This window comes from Notamacropus eugenii, chromosome 5, assembly GCF_028372415.1.
Source record: "Notamacropus eugenii isolate mMacEug1 chromosome 5, mMacEug1.pri_v2, whole genome shotgun sequence".
Classification (NCBI taxonomy): Eukaryota; Metazoa; Chordata; class Mammalia; order Diprotodontia; family Macropodidae; genus Notamacropus; species Notamacropus eugenii.
This window is the reverse complement of record NC_092876.1, coordinates 18,753,311-18,777,258: the sequence shown is the minus strand read 5'-3', so window position 1 is coordinate 18,777,258 and position 23,948 is coordinate 18,753,311. Positions and strand designations below refer to the sequence as shown.

Here is a 23,948-nt window from a genome sequence, read left to right as displayed (position 1 = left end):
TCATAAAGGATTTAATAAGGTTAAATTGTTTACATGCCAACATGGGAAGATGATACTTTTAAGCCCTAAGAACTTTCTCAGTATTAGGGCATTTAGAAGGAGTATACATAGACAGAGGACACATGTGAATTGACTATGATGGGATGATATCTAAAAATTAAGGGGTGAGAAACAGGGATACACAGGGAGAAGGAGGGAGAGGTGGAATGGAGTAAATTATCATGTATAAAAGAGGCATGAAAGGAAGAGATTTTTACAGTGGGGGCGTGGAATGGAGTGGTGGGCAATTCTTGGACTTTATTCTCATGGTAATTGGCTCAGTGAGGGAATTGTAGCGTACACACTCAGTTGGGTATAGAAATCTATCTTGCCTTACCAAAAAGTAAGAAGGAAGAGAGATTTTAAAGGGAGGGCTGATAGAAGGGAGAGCAGATTCGGGGAGGCAGTGATCAGAAGCAAAACAGACTTTTGTGGAGTAACAGGTGAAAGGAGAAAGAGAGAAGATAAACAGGGTGAGAAACAGGATGGAGGGAAATACACAGTAATCATAACTATGAATGTGAACGGGATGAACTCACCCATAAAACAAAAGCAGATAGCAGAATGGATTAAAAACAAGAATCTGACAATGTGTTGCTTACAGGAAACACACTTAAAGCAGAAAAACACAGAGAAAGGTAAGGGTAAAAAAGGTAAAGGTAAGGGACAGAATATTATGCTTTAGCTGAAGGAAAAAGAAACAAGGGTAGCAATTATGATTTCAGACAAACAAAAGCAAAAATCAATCTAAATAAACGAGATAAGCAGGATAATTATATTTTGCCAAAAGCTCCATAGACAATGAAGTCATATCAATGCTAAATATATATGAACCAAATAGTATAATATCCAGATTCTTAAAGGAAAAGTTAAATGAATTACATGAGGAAATAGTAAAACCATACTAGTGTTCACAAATGTTATTTTGTGATCCAATCCTACATGTAGGTCACTGGATTGTCATGAGTAGGCCTGGACTGGAATATTTGGCAATATTCAGCATATGTGAGTTGCAATGACTTTGTATTTCTGGTGAATTAAGTGGGTAAAAAGGCAATCTAGGAGGGAAGGAAAGTGGAAGAACCTTTGTGTTGGGACTGGAAGCTCAATTCCGTGTGGACAGTCTCGGGCAGGTAAAAGTGGGACTTCTAAATCTTAGAGTCTTACGAGGCCCTCCATGAACAGCGGGGGTTCGAGAAGGTCAGACCGAGCTAGCTCGGCTAGCTCGGGTATTTCCGCCTCTCCCCCGGAGATACCTGATGGGTGGAGTCTCCCTGCCCTCGAGGTCGTCCCGGATTGGAGCACACCTAGTTACCTAACAGCACGGTATTGAGATGCAAACTGTGTGGCTGAAGATTAAGTAGGATTGAGGAAGCCAGAAAGCTCTTAGCACGTGTGGAGCCAAAGAGAAAAGTAGGGCTCCGCTTCTTTTCTTTCCTCTCTCCCCTCCCCCTCTCTCCCCGCTTGTACTTCTACTTCCAATCCCTTAAATCTCCCCCTCTTCGTCCTAAGAAAGAAGACCCCCTGCACTTGTAACCGAAACCCTGTAATAAAGCTCAACCCCTGTTTGACTCTGGAACGTCCTTTCTCTCATACGTGCATCCGGCGTGGCCAGCCGAAGACCTGGACAGGTAAGAAAGACTCGGGTAGCCCAATACAGGCCTCTAGGCTTGGCACCTTTGGTGATTGGATAGACCCTCTCAGGAAAGGTAGGGCCTCCCCACTGCCAGCAGGCCTCTGTCCTGGTATCTATCATTGCCATAGTTACAGTATTTCATCCATTTTTCCAAAATACGGTCAAATTGATATTGTATCTCTAATCCCATCTGTGCATTTCTTTAATTTGAGCTGGGGTTCTGCCAATATCCTATTCTCCCTGAAAGTGTGATAAACTTGGATACAAGGGTTCAGGAGGATCTTTAGAGGTAGTTCTTACTTCTCTATTCTGTCTACTATCAATTCCCTTTTCTTGATATGTTCTGTATAGTTCATTAGTTGGAATAGCATCTGAGGCTCTGGTGGGGATAGATGTGGGCTGTTGTACTTGAAGTAGGGACATCTGGAAGGATGCTAGAAAGGAATATGGTTATTACCTCCACCATCTTGATGATCCCCTCTCCCCTTGATCTTCCTCTTGATGACCTTCTGGCCATCAGACCTGATAATATCTGTCCTCATCTCAAGCCCATCTATATATGTCTTGGTCACATAGACCAGATTCTCCCACTGAGACTTTGAAACTTGAGTTATGAATCAAGGGCATATGTACACTCTGAATTGTTGGACCTGACTCATAAACCCTTCCATCTTTGTGACAAGATCCTTTGGGCTGAGTTTGCTGTGTCTGTGGCCTTCAATCCTCCAGTTGTTAAGTCTAGCAAGAATATCTGGTATAAGTGGTCACTCCAGTGCTAGCTCTCTACATTCTCTCGTTTGGGCCTAGTCCCTACCAAGTCTGAAAGGTCACAGCATGACGTCATCCTTAAATCACTGTTAACTTGGAGAGATGACTCCAGTGGAGAACCACAGGGACCTTTCCTTGGCCCAGTGACACCTGCCACCTTTATCAGGGCTGTGTCCATTGGCACCTCCAAGTATAAAGGCAAGTGAAGTTGAACAGGACTGTTAGTGAAGTACCTTGGGCACCCTGAGAATTGGAGGGAATAGCCAGTAATCCAGGCAGCGAGCATTTAGTAAGCGCCTTCTGCATGCAGAATCCGCATGGGCTGACATACGCGGGTAAATTGAGCCTGGAAGGAGAACAGATCACTGACCAACAGCCAGACAGACACCAGGAGGGAAGAGCAGGCTCTGGGTGGGGCCGAGGCGACCTGAGCTTCTGATTGGTGAGCTGGCGAGGAGGCAGGTGAACGCTGATTGGTCAAACGGTCACGCCCCTCCCGATTCTTGTGTACGAGGAGTGTACGGTCCACTACCAGACGGGCAGGAAGCAGGAGCTGAAGGCGGTTCTTGGTCTGGATGGGAGAGGGGAGTCAGGCGGAGAGTCAGGACCAGGGCTCCAGGGGCGGCGATCGGAAGAGGGAGCAGGGGAGCGCAGTGAGAGTCCCGGCGAGAGGCTGAGCATGCGCAGAGGTTGCACAGCCCCATCCAGGAAAGCTCTAGGCTCTGGCGCTTCTGGAACGAGGCTGAGCATGCGCACTGACTGGGTAATCCAAGCGCTGATCCCGGGCGACCCTGGGGGCGGGAGTCATACCGGAGTGAGCATGCGCGCTGGCGGGATACTCGAACTTGGTTAAGAGGGACTCTAGGCGGCCATTGGACGGCCAGCGGACGGGAGGAGGGAGGAGGGAGGAGGGAGGAGGAAGGAGGGAGGAGGGTGCTCCTGAGCATGCGCAGAGCCCGGCCCTTGGCCTCGTGGGTGGACTGCAGGGAAAGAAATCCGAGAGGAAGGTTCGGGATGGGATCCCTGGAGGTTCCTGAGGGGACACTGAAGCTGCAGCGTGGAGGCGGGAGGTGAGCAGAGCTGGGGCGGTGGGAACTAAGGCTGTGCTGGGGAGAGGGAGGGGAGATCCCGCCTGAGCCCCCTGCCCAGGCCGTGACCTTGGGTTTGTGGTCCTGCTGTCTGTCCTGGTGTGGAGTGGAAGCGCCCGGGGCGCAGACTGGGCGCTCCGGGATTCGGGGCTGGGTTATCCGGGTTCGGGGCTGCGTTATCCGGGATTCGAGGCTGGGCAGGGAGGGAGGGGCCGCCAGCTGTGGGGCAGGGAGCTTAGTGGGGAGCAGTCTGTGCGGTTGGGGCAGGACTGACTGTCTGGGATCCTTTGGGGCTTTGGGGGCAAAGGTGCGGGGGGTGGTTTCTCTTTTCCTTCTGCAGCTCATGTTACAGACGAGGAAACTGAGGCAAATAGGCTTGAGTGGTTTGCCCAGGGGCCCCCTTGACCTCGGCAAGAGAAGTCTTCCTGCCTCCTCACCTGACGCTCTAGCCCCTGGGCCGCCTGTTGCCTCCCCTTCAATGTTACTTCCCCCAGTAGAGCTCCTTGAAGGCAGGCCCCTGATTTTCCCCTTTCTTTATAGCCTCAGCTCCTAGGACAATGCCGGGCAGAGAGTAAGCCCTTCAGAATGCCTGTTGATTGATGAAACACCTGGCATTGCTTCTCATGAAGAAGAGACGTCAGACTAAGTTCACTTGTTCTGAGTTCACATTTTCCTAGATCTTAGCATCTGACAGTCTGTCATGCTCCTCTTACAGAAAAGGAAAAAAGATGCAGAGATGTACCTGTGATCCATGTGACTCTGAACGTGGTTCATTGACCACATCAGAGGTTCCCAAGCTTATTTGGCTTACTGCTTCCTTTTCAAGAAAAAAATTTACTCAGCACCTCCTGGAAATCTACTTTCTTTAACCCTGTAACGATTTTTAAAAAATATTTGTGTCATTTCAAAGAAATGTTAAAAAAAAAAAAGACATATCTTAAATCTCATAATTTATTGTAAAATTTGTGGCATTTTTCTTTCCTCCATTGAAATTGTGATGATACAATATTTCATCGTGTAACCATGTAGTATCGTGATTGTAAACAAATTAATACACAAACAATATTCCTGCTGATGCATGCTGGACTTGCTGACAGTTCAAAACACACTGGCCTGCCAACACTTGGTGAACTTGACCACTGATTGGTTATAACTTGCATTTTGTGTTTATTGGGAAAATCATGTAATCACTACAACTTTAACTGTGTTAGACAACAGGTGAAACATGCTTAAATGGTTTTTCAATATTTTCTTATGTTCTCTTTCCTTATGCTTTCACTGCCCTCTTATTTTTATTTATTACCCCCCAGTTGCACATAAGATTATTACCATCCCCTGCATCATTCCAGTGCCCCCCAGAAGGCAGCGTCGCCCACTTTGGGAACCTAGTCACTATACTCAAAGAATAACCTGTTGTCAGCTGAGAGGGAAGACCATTGGAGGACCCCAGGACTCTATGAGGCTGTTTCTGTTTCTCTTTATATCCCTAGGACAGACCCTGAGAGGTGGGAAGGAGGAAATAAAGTCATGAGGTTTCTTTGATCTGTGCCATAAGTACTTTAATCAGGAATTTGAGAGAAGAAATTATGTTGTGTAATAGACTGCTAGAAGCTGGGAAGACCTGGGTTCAAGCTTTGCCTCTGACTAGACACTAAACATGGCAGCTCCACCCAGTTGGGCATAGAGTCAGGAAGAGTCATCTTGAAGACAGGTGCCAACTGTGTAACCCTAGACACATCACTTAACCCTGTTTGCCTCAGCTCCCTCATCTGTTAAATGAACTCTGGAGGGAAACAGCAGACCACTCTAGTATTTCTGCCAAGAAAATTCCAAATGGGATCAGGAAAAGTAAGACACAAATGAAACAACTAACAACAAAATGCTACATATGCTAAGTCAATTCTACTACTCCTACTACGGAATTATATTAAGTATGATATGTAGGTATAATCATATAAAATTTATAATATTTTCCTAGCTTTACTTATGGTTATTATTACAATAGGCAGCATTTACATTTAAGGCTTACAGAGATGTCCTTTTGTTGTCACATCAACCCTTCAATATGAGTGCTATTATTATTTCCATCTTACAGATGAGTAAACTGAGGCAGACACACTGAGTGATTTGCCCAGGGTCGCACAGGAGTACATGCTCGATATGAAGTCAGGTCTTCTTCACTCAGGGTCCTGCTCCCTGCAGTGTGCCTCCTAGCTGCCCCATGCTGACTTGTCTCCTTGATCTTGGCAGGTTTTGAGAAACTTACCCAGTTGACTCTGTGGTCTTAGCAAGCCTTCTGCCATGGTGACAGTGTGGAAAGAGCGCTGCCTGTGGAGTCAGAGAACCTGGGTTCAAGTCACTAATACTTCTCCTGTGATTTGGGACAAGTCACTTAACCTCCATGAACCTCAGTTTTCTCATCTGTAAAGTAAAATGAGGAAGGTAAAGAATGTATCAGAAGCCTGGATGTGTGTGTTCATCTCTTGTTGCTAAAGAAGATCATACCATCAGAAAAATGATGACATGACTTGCACTTGACTTTGTTTTGAGTGAGGGAGGGCTGTACAGGTCACCAGCCTCACTTCTCCTCCAGAGCCATCTGAATCCAGTGACCAGATATTCATCGGGATGACTGGAGATGACCCAGGATGAGGCAGTTGAGGTTAAGTGACTTGCCCAAGGTCACTCAGCTAGTGAGTGTCAAGTGTATGAGGTGAGATTTGAACTCAGGTCCTCCTGACTCCTGCACTGGTGCTCTATCACTGCACCACCTAGCTGAACCTCAGAAGACTGGAAAAGATGACAGGGAGCCACTTTATGAAGGGCTTCAAATGCCAGAGAGAGGATTTCCTTTTTGCTTCTGAATGTGACAGAGAGATGTTAGAATATACTGACCAGGAGTAAACTGGGGATGACATAGTCAGATCTGTGCTTTGGGAAGAACAATATAAAAGCTGAGTGGAGGATGGACTGGAGTGGGGAGAGACTGGAGGCCATATTGGCCACGGGAAGCTGAGAAACAGTAAGGAGCCAAGGATGGCAGCTAGGTTGGGAGCCCAGATGACTAGGAGGATGGTAGTGTCCTCAAAACGTAGTAGAGAACTTAGGAAGAGGGATGACTGGGATGAAAGATAAGGAGCTCAGTTTTAGGCATGTTGAGTTTAAGATATCTAAGGGATATCTGACTTGACATATTTAAAAGGGAGTTGGATATGGGATTCTGTCTTTCAGTGTATAGTGTGACAGTCGTGTTCCTTTAACCCCCTGACAAATGTTCTTTCATCAGAAGTAATATCAGAAGTGATGAATGGCACAGGCCCAAGGATGGATCCTTTGGATGCCTTCCTTCAATCTTCAACCATTCAGTGAACCAACCTTAAATATTCACTTCCTCTGTGGCATGTTAAGTGCTTAGAATCCAAAGACCAAAGGAGCCCACGCTCCCTCAGAGGAAAACTTACCTTGTAACTGGTAGTGACCCCTTCATGGCCACCTTGAGGTTACAGGCATTCCAGAATCCAGCTACCTCCTCCCTAGCCCATGCAGTGAGTAGGTAATTGATAGATTTCATGTCTGGAAAGAGGCATGAGTCCACGTCCAGGAGGTGGTAAGCTGAATGGTTGGGAGGGATACTACCTCTCCTTTTGGGGAGACCAGAAGGGTATGTAAGGGAAGCCAGAGAAGGAAGCTGAGGCAGTTCACATTGGACAGTGTCAGCCTTGATCTCAGTTAGAGTCAAGGTCATCTTGTAAGATGGGTTAAAGGTGGAAATTTTGGCTTAGCTCTTTTGGAGACTGCGTCAAAGAGCCAAAAGGTGAAGCAGAAAAGGATCTTCAGGTAAAGGTAGCAGAGATTTGTGAGAGATCCAGTGAAATTAGTTTTGTGACAGGGAGAGGTGGGCAGAGCTGATAGAGGGGGTCATGGACCCCCACAGTGGATGTGGCAGGAGGGTTCAGGGTACTGTAGTGTAGGCCATTGGTGAGGACCATGTTCTGGAGCTTCATTGTCTGATCGTCTTCCTTCCCAATTGTTCTGAACTTACAGCCTGGACATCTCAAGACCATGCCCTTCCCAGGGCAGGAGCATGAAGGAAGGCATGACCTCTGGACTGCTGACTGCCAGGCTCCAGGTGAGTTAGGATTCTCATTGCCCTTGTCTGAGCCAGGTCCCCTCTACACATCTGGGCCTCAGGCATTCTCTCTTAGTACATCTCTGCCACTGGTGAATGAAAAGAAGTCATCTTCTTCATAGTCCTACAGCTAGTATTTTGAACCAACATGTCAGGTTTTACATTTAACCTGATGGCATTTTATCCTAGCTTAGATCTGTTTGAATTCTTACTGTGACATTCAGTCTGGTGACTGTATATCCTTGGATTATTTTTTTGGGGTTCATTTTCAGGGATGATTTTTCAAATATGAATTTAATCAGTAGTAACATTGTCATCATGGTAGAGAGTCTAGCACAAAATGAAGCCAAGAGGAAGTAGAATTCATAGACTCAGAAAGTTTCACCTTGAAAGGAACCTTGTCCAGCTCAGAACAAGAAAGGCACAACCATTGTTACTTATTGGACCAATTTTCATCCAGCCTCTGCTTGATGACCTTCAGTGAAGGAGAACCCCCTCCCCCTGAGACTTCTGGAGGGATATGGTTGTTAATGAAGCTTTTCTCAACATCAGGAATAAGTTCTCCCCTTAATTTGTACTGCATGTTGCCCTTTTGGGCAGAACCAAAGAGAACATGTTTATTCTCTTCCACGTGACAGCCCTTCAGGTAAGTGAACATGGCTGTCATGGCCCCCCAGCCTCTCATTCCTTTCAGAGGATCCTTATGTGCCATGGACTCAAGGCCCTTCAGCATCCTGGTCACTTTCCTCTGGACTCTCTAGTTTGTCATTATCTCTGGAATAAACACAACACTCCATGATCTATGGTCTACTCAGGAAGTATATAAAGGGACCATCATCCCTTTATTCCTGGATATTGGGTCTCTCTGTACAACACAAAGGGACATTAGCTTTTGGGACTACCAGATCACCCTGCTTCTAACCCCTGAACTTTCCCACAAACCTCCCAAGACTTTGTCCCATGAAGTGGTAAGTGCTTCATAAATGCTCGCTAATCTGTCAAGTGAGTGGTTTCCAGGTTCTTGGTTCAGCCTTAGTATTCAGGGTCAATTCTTTTTCTTTTTTTCAAACAAGAATTCATCATCCATTCTTGGACACTTTCTTCCTAGAAAGCTGATAATTGTCCAGATCTGTTTTGTCTTCTCAGTCCCCAGATTTTAGCAGTCAAGAGTGAGGAGAACCACACCTGTGTCCCTGTTGGCTTCAGATCCTTGCTTAGACTTGGTTGTCTTCTGTACTCCTTTTGAGTCTCCTAAAGTATCCCTTGTGCCTGTGGGAGTCATTAGAAGTAGAGAGTGGTCATCCTTCTTGTTAAGTCATGTAACTTCTCTGGTTTGTGTTTGATGTTTGCCCCAGGAAGACAAAAGACCTCATTCTTCAGTTATCTGAACAGCAGGTTAGCCATACACCCACACCTACACCCCATGATGGGTCTCTTCTTCTTCTGATACTCTGTGGATGATCTCTCCCTGATGAGCCCCATCTAGAGCAGCTTGCAAAGTGTTTCTCATTTCTAGGTGCAGACTCATCCTTTCTTTCCCCTCCTCATCTATGGGACATCCTCCACTCTCCACTATCTTGACCAAGATTAAGTTTCCCCATGGCCACTTCAGCTCCTTCTTTTCCTCTTTGATATTATTCCTTTTCAGGCCATTTTTCTGTCCCTCTGGCCATATCTTGACAGAGATTTCTCAAGGTTTTTCATCTCCTGTTGGAGGAAGACTAGCCCAACTCCTGGAACATAAGTGGTATACATTTGGCTCTGTCAGAAATACCAACATGACCACATTCAGTTCATGTCAGTCCAGCATTTCCCCTGCTCCCCTTCCTGAAGGAGATACAAGGACATTCTCAAGATCTCTCTCTCTATATTCCATATATAGATATATATTTCATTTGAGCTATCTTAGCAAGATTCTGAGGATCCCCTGGCAGGATAAGGTACCAGACAGTGAAGTCCTTGCTGGAGGTGAACTGTCAAGCATTCAAACTATGCTTCAGAGAGCACAACCTCGATGGGCTAGCCAAATTGTTTCAATGCAAAATGTACACTCTCCAAATAGATTATTTTATGGAGAACTCACATGGGGCAGGCAGTCACATGGTGGTCAAGAGAAGTGATAAAAGGGCACTCTCAAGATCTCTCTCAAGAACTTTGGATTTGACTGTGCAACATGGGGGACACTGGCACATGAGATAATTTTTGTCAAATGCTTGTCTCTGGCACATAGTAGGCACATTGTATAAGGTGAATTTAAGGAAACCAAAGTGAGAAAGTGGACCAAGAAGGGCTTCATATGGAAGATGCATAGTCAGTACTGAATGAAGCACAGAGGTCAGTTAGGAGGAGGACTGAGAAAAGACCATCAGATTGGGTGCTTAAAACATCAAGGCTAACGTGGGAGACAGCATTTTGGGGAAAGTAAAGATGAAAGCTAAGTTGTAAAGGGTTAAGGAGTGAGGGGGTGGCAGCAAGGTGGCCCAGTGGTAGAGCGTTAGTCTTGGAATCAGGAAGACTCATCTTCATGAGGTCAGATCTGCCCTAAGACATTTATTAGCTGTGTGATTGTGAATCACTTAAGTCACCAAACTCTATTTGCCTCAATTCATCTCTAACGTGAGCATAAGCCGGAAATGGGAAACCACTCCTGTATCTTTGCTCTGCAGCCCTCAAGTGGGATCTAGAAGAGTCAGACACAACTGAATAATCACTAAGGAGTGAGTGGGAGAGGAAAGTAGAAAGGTCAGCCAGATGTTTGAGGGAGTTTGCCTGAGAAAAGGAGGTAAGGTAGAGTGGTTGTTTAAAAGTTGCTGAGATTTAGAAAAGGCTTCCTGAAAGATGGGAGAGATGAGTATGTTTGCAATCCCTGGGAAAGGGACCAGCTGCTAGAGAAAGCTTAACAAGTAAGGGAACCTGGGTGTGGGGAATGAGTGAATGCGCTTACTTTTAGGGAGAATGGGATGGAGTTGGGGAGGGGACAAGCAAATGGCCATGCACATGGTTGCTCTTTGAAAAAAGAAGGCTCCTACTTTCTTAGAGAATGGAGGAAAGAAGGCTCTGTAAGATCCCATGAAGAGGTTCTGAGAAGGAGAGAAGGCAGGCAGCTATTTACCCCACATTTATTAAGTGCCAACTAGGTGCCAGCCACTGTGCTTAGTAGGGGTTGTGCAAAAAGGGGCTAACAGGAGAATCTGCCCTCAGGGAGCTCACAGCCTAACGGGGTGACAGCAAGTATACAGATAGTTACCCCAAAGATATAGACAAGTCAATTGGATATAGTTCATAGAATGAAGGCAGTAAAGGTGGGATTTTGGTGGAGCCTTGAAGGGACCAAGGAGGCATGAATGAGGAGGCAGAGAATTCCAGCCACTCAGGAGAGCCAGAGAAAATGCCTGGAGCCTAGGCATGGAGTGTCTTCTTACTGGCATATAAGGGAGGCCGGTGTGATTGGGTCAGAGAAGGATGGCAGGAAATAAGGTGAACATGAGAAGTAAGTAGTGTCTGTGTCACGATGGGCTTTTAAAGCAAAATAAACAGTATATTCAGATGAAAGTGTTTGGATAGTCAGTAGTCAATGAGTGTTTGCTGTTGATATTCTATATGCCAGGAACTGAGTTAAGCCTGGGGATTTAAATAGAAAAGAAAAAAGACTGCCTGTTCCCATAGAGTTTATACTTTCTAGGGGAAGACCAGACACCAAAGGAAGAGATTTTGGGTTAAAGACACCAGACACTGGAACAGGGTGACAAAGTCAGTGAGAAGGTCAGAGTTAGGCAGCCAGGTGCAAACATGGAGATGTGTGAGCTGCCCCTCTATTTATGTGGAGGGTTGGAGGACATGAGTTCACCCCATGGTGGGGAGGAGAGAATTTGGGAAATGGAGAAGGAAAGAAATATGGGAAAGGTTCTGTTGAAAGCTAGTTAGGGATTCAGGAGATGAATTATTAGTGAATAAAAGCATGGCCTTCCTAAAGTGATTATTCATACATGAGTATACACAATGCAATCAAGAATCATAACTCACTACATGTGAAAAGGAAAATGTTGTAAATTCTCGGAAGCTAAAAAATCAGGAAAAGCCTAATAAATTCTTTAATTGCTCAAAAATCCAGTAATATAAATAAAGAAAGCAAACAGTGAAATATAGATTACAAACAGAAGGTAAATGTTTTAACTAGAGTCAAAATGACAAAAGAATGAAAAGAGATTTTTACCTCCTTGAAAGAGAATTGCTCTAAAGTAATAGAAAAACTGAAAGAGTGACTCATCTTCTTCCAGAAATGGGAGAAAATGAAATGGAAGAGCATTGAATGCCAAATGTGTTGGCTGACCATGTGTTCTACGTGTAGCAGATTGGATAAATAGATGAGACCTCTCAAGGATCAAAAGCTTTATAGATATGACTACTCTCTTGTACGATATCTATCAGTCTGACTCCTGCTCACCACTGTTCTTGAGTTCTGCAAGCATGTTGAAATAATTAGTTTTTCATTAATAATATTGGTGTGTCTCTTCTGCATGAGCTCTGTCTGCTACCCCAGCTTATAAAATATTATATTTTTACTGAATTAAGGAACCTTCCTTCCTCACATATTTAGTTTTGTTTCTCTATACTTAAATAATACAATGAATGAATTTATTCCTTGAATGATAGCAAGCCGTCATACAGCAATGGTAGCCGATGCTTTTGACCATGACTTCTCGCAGCCAGTGTCATCTCAACCCCTCCCTATAACAATAGAGATCTCTTCTTCCGTTGGCGGAAAACAGTTTCATGCCACTCAGTTGAGGTCAGCTTGTGAATAACCTCACTTTAGAATCCTTTCCATACTTTCATCTAATTAAGAATTTATTTCAGACTTTTAGGAAATTTACTTGATCATTCCTTTTTCTTTGTCCTTTCCTCAGTAGTCACTATTGATTCCTCCCTCACTACCCCCAAACAGAAGAATACACAGTACTGAGCAGCTTCTCACAAAGTCTTCCTTGAATTTTCTTAATGTGTCACCTTGGACAGTTGTTGGGAGGAATTTCAGATGAACTTATCTTCTCTTTCTCCACTCTTTCTCTAAGACAGCATGCAATCTGATATCAGCTCTCTATATATATTCATATTAAACATATATCATCAGACTGATGTCATGGTCCTCTTGGAGAACAAAGGACAAATACAAACTGTGAGGGAGTAGCTTCTCCTTTCCTCTCTTCTCTTCTTTCCTTTCCTCTCCTCTTCTCTCCTCTGCTGCTCTATCTAGGGGAAGTTGCACTTCCATAGCCAAAAGCTACCATTCTCCTTTATAATTACTGTCTACGTTTCTTGGTCAAAGAGCAAGCCTTAAGCCCAGTTCACTCTGGAGCTGATAGATTGGACATCAGATCCCTATGCACTTAGCACAGCATGACTGTAATTACTAAACAGTTACTGTTTCTCTTCTACCCAGGACCCTTGAGGGTCTTCTCACACTTTGAATTTTTTGGGTAATTTTTTTTCTTTTATTAAGAGGGGCCATCCCTTGAGTAACTACTTAAAGAGGCCTCTTCATTGAATGGCTATATCTCACTGAAAGTGAGAATCTGATAAGACTTTAGCCTGAAATGGCCAAGGTCACACATTGCATCCTTGGCCTTCACCAGTCATCCTGATGAGTAGCAGGCCAGTATACCCAGATGGATCTGGAAGAGAAAGTGAGGCTGATGATGACCTTGCACAGTCCTCCCTCACTCAAATCAAAGTCAAGTACAAGTCATGTCATCATCTCCACATCATGGACCTCTTTGAAAGTGAAGGACAAACAACAACATATCTCAATATTAGTCGTGTTTAAAGAAGTATTAGAAAGAATGTGAGGAAGCAGCAGAAAGAAGAAACAAAATAATAAAAGAAAAAAAGAGTAAATAGTATGTTTCAATCTACATTCTCCATAGTTTTTTCTCTGGATGTGCATAACCTTTTCCATCATGAATGAGTTTTTTGGAATTGTGTTTGTTGCATTGGTGAGAAGAACCAAGTCTGTCAAAGTTGGCTATCACAATATTGCTGATCCTGTCTACACTGTTCTTCTGGTTCTGCTTACTTTATTTGGCATCACTTCATGTGACTTTTTTCAGGTTTTTCTGAAGTCCACATGCTCATCATTTCTTATATAGCACATTACTATTACATTCATATGCCACAAGTTGTTCATCCATTCACTAATTGATGGGCCTCCCCTCAATTTCCAGTTGTTGCCCACCACGAAAAGGGGTGCTATAAATATTATTGTACCTATAGGTCCTTTTCCCATTCATATTTTCTCATTGTGGTGTAGCCCTAAAAGTGGTCTTACTACATCAAAAGGCTATATACATTTTTATAACCCTTTGGGCATAGTTTCAAATTCCTCTCCAGAATGGTTAGATCACTTTGCAACTCCATCAAGGATGCATTATTGTTCCAATTTCCCCCCAGATTTTATTCAGAATTTAAAATTTTCCTGTTTTGTCATGCTGGAGAGTCTCTTAGGTGTTTTTTGATTTGCATTTCTCTCCTCAGTAGTGATTTAGAGCATTTTTTCGTGACTATTGATAACTTTCATTCTTCCTCTGAAAACTGCCTTTTCATATCCTTTGAACTTTTATCAATTGAGGCATGACTTGTATTCTTATAAATTTGACTAAGTTCTCTATGTATTTGACAAATGAGGTGTGAATCAGAGATACTGGCAGTCAAAACATTGTTTCCCAGCTTTCTGCTTACCTTCTAATTTTGGTTGCATTGACTTTGTGCACAAAAAAATTCAATTTAATGAAATGAAAATCCTCCATTTTGCATTTCATAATGTTCTCTTTGTCTTGTTTGTTCATAAATTCTTCTGTTCTCTATAAATCTGAAGGTAAACTATGCCTTGTTCTCCTCCTTTGCTTATAGTATCAGTCTATATCTAAATTGTGTAGGCATTTTGACTTTATCTGAATATATAGTACCATCCTCCACAGGTTCTTATACCTCACTGTTGTATCAATTCATTGGGCTACACATTGTGTTGCAAGTCATTTTTTTCCATCTTTCAGGGTTCTGTCATAATTCTCATTTCAAATAAAAAATGCTTTTCTCCATATTCCTTTGGGTTCTTAATGACACTCTCTGACACTCATAAAGGTTATGTGATTTGTAGGGAAACTGTGCTTCAGTTTCTTCTAAGGTGATGAGGGTTGGACTAGAAGAGTTCTGGATCTCTCTTTCAGTTCTAAATTGTGTGACTTTTGATGCTTTAGGACTTGGTGACATTCAAGGATGTGGTTGTGGACTTCAGTAAGGAGGAGTGGTGCCTGTTGGACCATTCACAGAAAGAGCTGTACAAGGAGGTCATGCTGGAGAATGTCCAAAATCTGCTGTTCCTGGGTAAGGGCCATTTTCCTTTTTCTGATATTAATTTTTAGGCAAAAATTAGCACAGGTAACATAGACTGGATCCATACCCTGTTGCATCCCAAGCTCAGAAGGTGCCTTGAGTGTACACTTATGTATGTACACCAGTTCTCCATCCATTTTTACTTGACTTGGAGCATTTTCAAGTTAAACAACTTAGCATGATTCAGATAGTTGGAGATAATGATCTGGGTTCATTCTCAGAAAAAGGGAGGAAAGTTGAAAAAAAACCACTCCTACTTCAAAGAGAAATGTCAGTGTTCACAAGCCCAATAAGAGTTTTTGGAAGAACATAAAAAGGACTTCAAAAATCAAATGGGAGACTGAGGAAACATTAGAGAATAAAATAAGGGCAGTCCAGGAAATCAAGGAAATGATGAAAAGAAAGTCAACTAATTAGAAAAAGAGATGAAAAACTTAAGAAAGGACATTATGAGACACCCAGAAATACTAAAAACCAAAAGAATGACAAAGTAGAAGAGAATGTGAACCAACTCGTTAGAAAAACAAAAAATCTGGAGAATGGATCAAGGAGATACAACGTAAAAAATGTCCCACAACCTAAGGGTGTGATCCAAAAAGGGTCTAGAGAGCGCATTTCAAGACATTATTAAGGAAAATGTCCCTGAAGTTCTAGAACAAGAGGTAAAGTAGAAATAGAAGAAAGAAACTCGCTATTCACCCTCTAAAAGAAATACCCAAGTGAAAAGTCACAGGCACATTATAGCTAAGTTTCAGAGCTCCCCAGTTAATTAGAAAATACTAGAAGCCACAAAAAAATAACAATGTAAATACAGAGGAGCTACATTCAAGACAACACAAGACCTAGCAGCTTCTACATTAGAGGACATTGGGGCATTATACTTCACAGAGCGAGGGATTTGGGGTTGTGAAGAAAAATAAGTCACTCAGTAAAGCTGACTATAATCCTGAATGGAAAATTCAAAAGGGGCACTCAGTGAACTGAAAGACAGTCAGGTATTTTTGAGTTAAAAGACCAGAATCCAATGGAAAGTTGGATGTAGAAGATGGAAGAAAAATATCAGATAAACGTTAAAAACCAGTGATAAGGGACTCAGCGCATCCAAACTGTTTATGTTTTATGTGTGAAAATGTTACCAGTACCCTTAAGAATGGTATTGTTCCTTGGATAGTTTGAAAGAAAAAAAAGCTTAAACTGAGTTGATTATGATGGGTTCATTTTCATAAATATAACTGAGTACAGAGAGGTAAAATGGAGCAGTTATTATACACTAAGAAGTCATGAAAAGAAGTGATGCAGAGGAAGCAGATGGGTAGGGAGCTGTGGTAGTTCTCATGGGATTGACAGGAAAAATAGGATATAGAAATTATCTTGTTTTAGAAAAAGAAAGTGAACTGGCCACAAATGTGCTTGCTCAGAAGAAAGAAACAGGACCAGATGGATTTGAAGGGGAATTGTACTGACCATGTAAAGGTCAGCTAATTTGAATACTAAATATGTGATTTTGAAATATAGACAAAGAAGGAGGAACTACCAAACTCCTTTTATGAACAAATATGTTGATATTCAAATCATAAAGGGTAAAAAAGAAAACATTACAGACCACTTTCATTAATGTCTATCGTTGCCAACATCCTAAAGAAAATACTAGCAAAGAGATTAAAGCAATAAATTGCAAAGATTGTAAATTGTGACCACTTGTATTTACACCAGAAATGCAGAAAAGGCTTAACCTAAGGAAAGTTATACATACAGTCTATTATATCAATAACAAAAGGAATAAAAAAATCATGAATATATTAATATCTGAAGAATAAGTTTTTGATGAAATAGAATACTCCTTTCTCTTACAAGAACTTGAAAGTGTAGGGAAAATGAATTTTTCCTTAAAGTAACAAAAGGCACTTCCCCAAAACTGTCATCCAGAGTTACTTGTAATGGGCAGAGGTTAGTTAACAACCTTCTCAGTAAGATGTGATGTTCCACAAGGAATGCCATTGTCACCAATATTATTAAGTACTGTGTTGGAAACCCTAGGATATCAATACAAGAAGAAAAAGAAATAAATCAGATTAGGGAATGAGAAAATAAGAATACCTCTTTTTGAAGACAATATGATGGTATCCATGGAAAATTCCAAAGATTCAACTAAAACCTTAGTTGAAACAATTATTTTAGCCAAGTAGCAGAATATAAAGTAAAGTCATATAAATCATCAACCTTCCTATATATCAATAATAAAACTCTTCAAGAACAGATAGGAACAGATAGCCTATTTTCAATGAGTCTAGGTCAGGAGTAGGGAATTTGTGGCCTTGAGGCCACATGTGACCCTTCATCTAGGTCTTCAAGTGCAGTCCTATCACTGAGTCCAAACATCACAAAAGCAATCTGCTTAATGAAAGGTTTTGTAATGCAAAACTGGTACTCATTCAAAAGGCAGTACCTAAGGACCTAGGAGGTCAAATGTGAACTTGAGGCCACAGGTTCCCCACCTCTGCTCTAGACAGTATCTGTCAGAACCAACCCAGGAATTACATGAACAGAAACAGAAAAGCCATTTTATACAACTCAAAGCAGACTTAAATAATTGGAGAGATATTAATTGTTCATGGGTATGAAAGACCAATAAAATAAAAATGGCAGTTTTATCTAACCTAATTTATACCTTCAATGCCAGCTCAGTGGCATTGGGAATTACCAAAACCTTATTTTACTGAGTTAGAAAAAATTCATTTGGCAGAATAAAAGGACAAGAATATGAAAGGAAGTAATAAAAACATAATATAAAGGAAAGAATTTTAGCAGAACCTGACTTTCAACTGCAGTAGAAGACAGTAATTATCAAGACGATCTGGTACTGCCTAAGAAATAGAAAAGTACATCCATGGAGCACAGTGGATGTACAACTTAAAGCAGCATATATATGGAGTAACCATCTATTTGACTTAAGGTTTTGGAATAAGAATTCATTATTTGGGATAAGTTGTTGGGAAAGCTAAAAGAAATGTGACAAAAACTAGGCATAGATCCATATTTTATAGTTTATGAAGATAAGGTCAAAATGTATACATGACATATTACAAGGAAATTTAAAGATCATGGAACATATTACTTACAAGATTTTTTATTAGATAGGAGAACAAATCATGAATAAACAAGGGCACAGAAGGGAATGACGTGTGACATGGACAATTTTAATTACATTAAATTAAAAAGGTTTTGTACAAAGAACAGCAATATAAGCAAGATCAGAAGGAAAGTAAAAACTTTTGAGGGGAGAAATTTTATAAGAGGTTTCTCAGATCAAGTTCTCATATATAAAGAACTTGGTCAAATTCAAAAGAATATGAGTCATTCCCCAACTGTAAATGGTGTAAAAGGGTAGGAAGAGGCAGTTAGTGCTGAAGAAGTCAAAACTGTATATAATCATATGAGAAAATCTCAAAATTATTATTTATTACAAAAATTCAAATTGGAAATGATTGAGATATCATCTTATACCTGTCAGGCTACAATGATAGAAGGGGAAAGGGATAAATGTGGGAGGGAATATGGAAAATTAGGGACACTAATTCACTGTTGGTGGAACTGTGAACGGATCCATCAATTTTGCAGAACTACCTATAATGATGACCAAACAATTAAACTGTGCCTACCCCTTGATCCAGTAATGCTATTCTTATGTCTCTTTTGCAAGATGATTAAGGAAAACAGAAGAAAAATATTTTAAAGTATTTGTAGTAGCTCTCTCTTTTTGGTAGCAAGAATTATAAATTGTGGGAGTACCCATCATGGCTTGAGAAGGATGGAGGACAACCTAAGGTAAATGATCAGTAACTTCAGCAGTATTTGAAGATGGTCTCTTGAGAGTGCTATGGAAGTGTTTTGTCTAACTCTGGAGGATCATATCCTTATCAGTAATCAGTGTGGCTCCATCCTTCCTGACTTGGTGAGGTGCACTAGAGTTGGATAGGTCTTTAGCCCATAAATAGTCTTCAGGTGTCTTGGACATCTCTGCTTGTCCTGATCTCTGTCTGGCCACTGGACCCAGATGGCTCTGGACGAGAAAGTGAGCTTAGTGACCTTGCACAGCTCTCTTTCACTTAAATCCAATTCAAATATAGGTCATGGCATCATCCTCCTGGTGGCATGGTCCTCTTTGAGAATGAAGAACTATTCATACAGCCTTTAGGGCATCATAAAAGTGCTTTGGATTGTTAGAGTCAAGATAAAACTAATTCCATCTCCCTTCTTACTGAGCCAAGAGTCCTGAATCTCTTCAAGCTTTGCTTGCATTTTATCTTTGACTGGAGTAAAATACAGCCTTTTTAGAGATGGATGAACTAACCTACTTGGTAGGCCTATCAAGTTCTCATTTTTCCTTTAGTACCTTTTGATTTTCTCAATAACTTTCATCGAAGCCAATTTAGATTTTTACTAGTGTTATGACCCAGATGAGTTAATGTGGTAATCTACAATAAATCTCTGCAAGCTGCCCACTCCTTTCCTGTTGGAGTGTTAATAACTGTGTTTAGGCTCAGTGTTTTTTCCAACTTAGGAAAACAGTTTTTTCCCGTGGAGAGTTACTCTTAGTACTTGACCGAGCAGTCTTCTGGTAGTGACCTTGCTTTGGGGCTGCTGCTTTTATTGAATGGAATGTTTAGACTCTGATGATTCCAGCACTCTGTGGTGTACATTTCCTTTATCACTCTCATGCATGCTGTGTCTCTTCTTGTAGTGACACAGTCTGTGTAATGCCAATGTTTACTCCAAGAGTACAACCATAAAATTTTGTTTCATTTAGGTTGGTGATGAGAAGGTCCTGAGCTACCTAAGTCTTCAGTAACCATTGTGATTTCATTTATTTATGTGTACATATATTTTTCTGTGAATATGTTTGAATGTTTTGTTTTCTTCAGATGTAGAGACCAGATATGAGTTAAATGAAATAACGAGAAAGTTGGGAATTCTTTTGGAAGAGTGTGACCTAGAAACATTCGTGAGTGATGGCCCCTACTGCTTCCATTTGAGAGAAATTCATGACTTTATTATTAAAGTAGATAAAAATCCACAGGTGGAAAGGCTGTCTGTTACAGATTTCCTTTTTGACTTTCAGAGAATCCACACTGAAGAGAAGCTTTATGAATGTAATCAGTGTAGAAAGGTTTTCAGACAGAAGGGCAATCTTACTGAACATCAAAGAGTCCACACTGGAGAAGAGCCTTTTGAATGTAACCAGTGTGGAAAGGCTTTCAGAGACAGGTCCAGTCTTGCTAGACATCAGAGAATCCACACCGGAAAGAAGCGTTATAAGTGTAACCAATATGGAAAGGCTTCCAGACAGAAGAGACATCATGCTGAACATCAGAGAATCCACACTGGAGAGAAGCCTTATGAATGTAATCAATGTGGAAAGGCTTTCAAACACAAGGGCTATCTTGCTGCACATCAAAGAAGGCACACTGGAGAAGAATCTTTTGAGTGTAATCAGTGTGGAAAGGCTTTCAAACAGAATACTGATCTTGCTAAACATCAGAGAATCCATAGTAGAGAGAAGCCTTATGAATGCAATCACTGTGGAAGGTCTTTCACAGAGAGGTCCAACCTTACTAGACATCAGAGAATCCACACTGGAGAAGAACCTTTTGAATGTAATCAGTGTGGAAAGACTTTCAAACAGAATGGTAGTCTTGCTAAACATCAGAGAATCCACACTGGAGAGAAGCCTTATGAATGTAACCAATGTGGAAAGGCTTTCATTGACAGCTTCAGTCTTACTGTCCATCAGAGAATCCACAATGGAGAGAAACCTTATGAATGTAATCAGTGTGGAAAGGCTTTCAGACAGAAGGTCCATCTTGCTTATCATCAAGGAGTCCACACTGGAGAAGAACTTTTTGAATGTAACCAGTGTGGAAGGGCTTTCACAGACAGGTGCAGTCTTGCTAGACATCAGAGAATCCACCCTGGAGAGAAGCTTTATGAATGTAATCAATGTGGAAAGACTTTCAGACAGTGCTCAAGTTTTGCTAAACATCAGAAAATCCACACTGGAGAGAAGCCATATAAATGTAATCAATGTGGAAAGGCTTTCCTAGGGAGCTCCAATCTTGCTGTCCATCATAGAATCCACACTGGAGAGAAGCCTTATAAATGCAATCACTGTGGAAAGTCTTTCACAGGGAGGTCCAATCTTACTGTCCATCAGAGAATTCACACTGGAGAGAAGCCTTTTGAATGTACTCAGTGTGGAAAGGCTTTCACAGAGAAATCTCATCTTGCTCGACATCAGAAAATCCACACTGGAGAAAAGCCTTATGAATGTAATCAGTGTGGAAAGGCTTTCACAGAGAAATTCCATCTTGCTCAACATCAGAGAATCCACACTGGAGAAAAGCCTTATGAATGTAATCAGTGTGGAAAGGCTTTCACAGTAAGGTGCAATCTTGCTTGCCATCAGAAAATCCACACTAGATAGAGGCCTTATGAATGCAATCAGTGTGGAAAGGCTTTCAAACCCAACTCTGCTCTTGTTGCACATCATAATCCACATTGGAGAGAAGCCTTATGAATGTAATCCATGTGGAAAGGCTTTCACATAGAAGGGGAGTCTTGTTGGACATCAGGTAATTCACAGAGAAGAGAAGCCTTATGGATGTACATTAGAGCATGTACAGTGGAGAGAAGCCTTATGTACATAATCAGTGTGGAAAGGCTTTCACACAGAACTTCCTTCTTGCTGCATATCAGAAACTCGACACAATAGTGAAACTTTGTGGATGTTATCTATGTGGAAAGAGTTTCAGATTCAATTCCACTCTTCCTCAGACAATTCACACTAGGAAGAAACCCTAGGAAATTCATTCATTGTACATTACAGCAGGATACAATTAATGTGTTCATGAGACAATAATCCTTAATGATGTGGGTTCAAATTCATGCAGAGGCCCCAAACAAGAGAGATATTCTGACCTGAAGTACACCATCGAAAATGGAGTTGTCACTCTGTAGTGATTTCTCTGGTTGTGGATGGCATTTTCCATTATGAATCACTTGAATTGCATTGCTGAGAACAGTTAAATGTAATAAAGTTGTTCATTGCACAACGTTGGTTTTACTGTGTTCTTACAATGTTCCTCTGGTTCTGTTCACTTCATTCAGCATCAATTCATGCAAGCCTTTCCAGATTTTTCTTGTAGGCCTGCTCATCATTTCTTATGAAACCACAGTATTCCAGTATTTTCATATACTAGAACTTGTTCAGCCATTCCCCAGTTAATGGGCATCCCCTCAAAAGTAAAGACATTCCTCGTGCTCCTGAACTTAATTTTGCAATGGGGAGTGATGTACAGGAAGGGACTCAATGGTTGAAAAAGTTACTGCACTGGGGATTGGGGCCTTAGGGCATAGATTGGCATTCGTCAACCAGGAACTGGAGCAGAGTGGTTATTGATCTTGGTCTTGTTACCTAAATTGGAAAGGAGAGGGAATGTTTGGGGATGTGTGTTAGGGCCAGCTCAGTGGAGAGACCCCATACCAGTGGAACATCTCGATCTCAGGCACACAGTGATGAGGCAGGAGACAAAGATTATCAAGTACAAGCCTTATATGCTGTGCAGCCCTAAGTTCCATACTTGTGGCAAGGTTGGTGCTGTGATTACTTTCACCAATCCTCTTTCATTAACAAACGCTTGTCCCAATGACTGCCTCAGGATGTTTGTGAAATACTAAGATGTTTACCTAAGACCCGAAAGCCTTAGGGTTATTGTATGAGATCCCAGAGGGCCTAACCAACAACCTTTGCTCCATTAGCACAATAGAGTGGACTTATCAGGCCGTCATGAACTCGGGGAACTGTTGTGGTCCTCAAAGGCTCCCTACTGATGTGAATGAAGGCAAAAGAAGTAATATGCCTACACACATATACATATATGTGTGTGTGTATGTATGTTGTTGTGATCATTGTTGGCTGCCAAAGAAGACCATACCATCAGAGAGTTGATGACATCACTTGCACGTGACTTTGTTTTGAGGGAGGGAGGGCTGTGCAAGGTCACCAGCCTCACTTCTCTGGAGCCATCTGGATCCAGTGACCAGACATTCATCAGGATGACTGGAGATGGCCCAAGATGCAGTGGGGGATCTTGACCCCTTTAGACCAAGGCCTATTCAGGTACTCACAAAGTCATTCATTGAATAGGCCTGTTTAAGAAGTAGTCATTATGTGTGTATATACATACATACATACATATATGTGTGTATGACATTTTGGGGTTGCTAAGAGCCCCCAAAATGTCATTGTACAGGGTGAGTCTGCCTGGAAAGACTTTAGTAAAGTGTTATCCATGTAATGCTAATAGCAGAAGACTGTCCCTTAATGGGGATCAAAAGGTGATACTTAGAAAGGAACAGTGAAATCTGGATAGAATTAAGGATTCTAAATATGCTGGGGTGCCCCGGGAGCAACAGGAGTCTGGGGTAGCTCAGAGATCCAAAGTGAAAGGCCTGCTGAGTATCTAGTTGGGCTGGTCTGGGCCAGATGCCAGAGACTGTGTTGCTGAAGTGCTGGGGAAAATTCAGGGTCTAGGTCCCATCACCCCATCATTACTCACTCAAAAAAATGGGACCCAAAATGTTTTAGGTCCTAGTTACTGAAACTGCTTCTTGTTGGCAAGGGCTGTAGAGCTGTCACTGCTTTGAGGGGGTCATAGGGAGGAAGTTGACTGGCACCAAGCACCAGCTTCATCCAGGGAAAAAGAGGGGACATGGGCTTGTACTCACTGTTTGCTTCCAATGGTAGGTGAATGGCCTGTAGTCTGGAAGGTGCAAGTCTGACAGATTAGCTCGATATGTAGGGCCCAAATACAGGGAAATTTAAAAGTGATGTCAGAACTGA

The 23,948-nt window shown here is 41.9% G+C and overlaps 1 protein-coding gene across 2 annotated transcripts; it reads left to right on the top strand.

The window, feature by feature from the left end:
• The first annotated feature begins 2,956 nt into the window (after positions 1 to 2,956).
• Positions 2,957 to 22,158, top strand: LOC140508300 (uncharacterized). Of its 2 annotated transcripts, none has more exons than XM_072616113.1 (4): positions 2,957 to 3,206; positions 7,576 to 7,660; positions 14,914 to 15,040; positions 20,169 to 22,158. In XM_072616113.1, the coding sequence occupies exons 3-4, from the start codon at positions 14,933 to 14,935 to the stop codon at positions 21,528 to 21,530; spliced, it is 1,470 nt and encodes a 489-aa protein (XP_072472214.1). In that variant the 5' UTR covers positions 2,957 to 3,206; positions 7,576 to 7,660; positions 14,914 to 14,932; the 3' UTR covers positions 21,531 to 22,158. The 2 variants fall into 2 exon arrangements, with proteins under 2 accessions (XP_072472214.1, XP_072472213.1); XM_072616112.1 differs by lacking the exon at positions 2,957 to 3,206 and adding an exon at positions 3,535 to 6,244 and having other exon boundaries at positions 19,972 to 22,158.
• Positions 22,159 to 23,948: the final 1,790 nt, after the last annotated feature.

Excerpts from the sequence above, each read along its gene's own strand:
- LOC140508300 (XM_072616112.1), top strand. The coding sequence starts at position 6,180 with ATGAGGCAGTTGAGGTTAAGTGACTTGCCCAAGGTCACTCAGCTAGTG. Across the intron at positions 7,661-14,913 it reads TGCTGACTGCCAGGCTCCAG|GACTTGGTGACATTCAAGGA; the intron begins GTGAGTTAGGAT and ends TTGATGCTTTAG. Across the intron at positions 15,041-19,971 it reads CCAAAATCTGCTGTTCCTGG|ATGTAGAGACCAGATATGAG; the intron begins GTAAGGGCCATT and ends TGTTTTCTTCAG.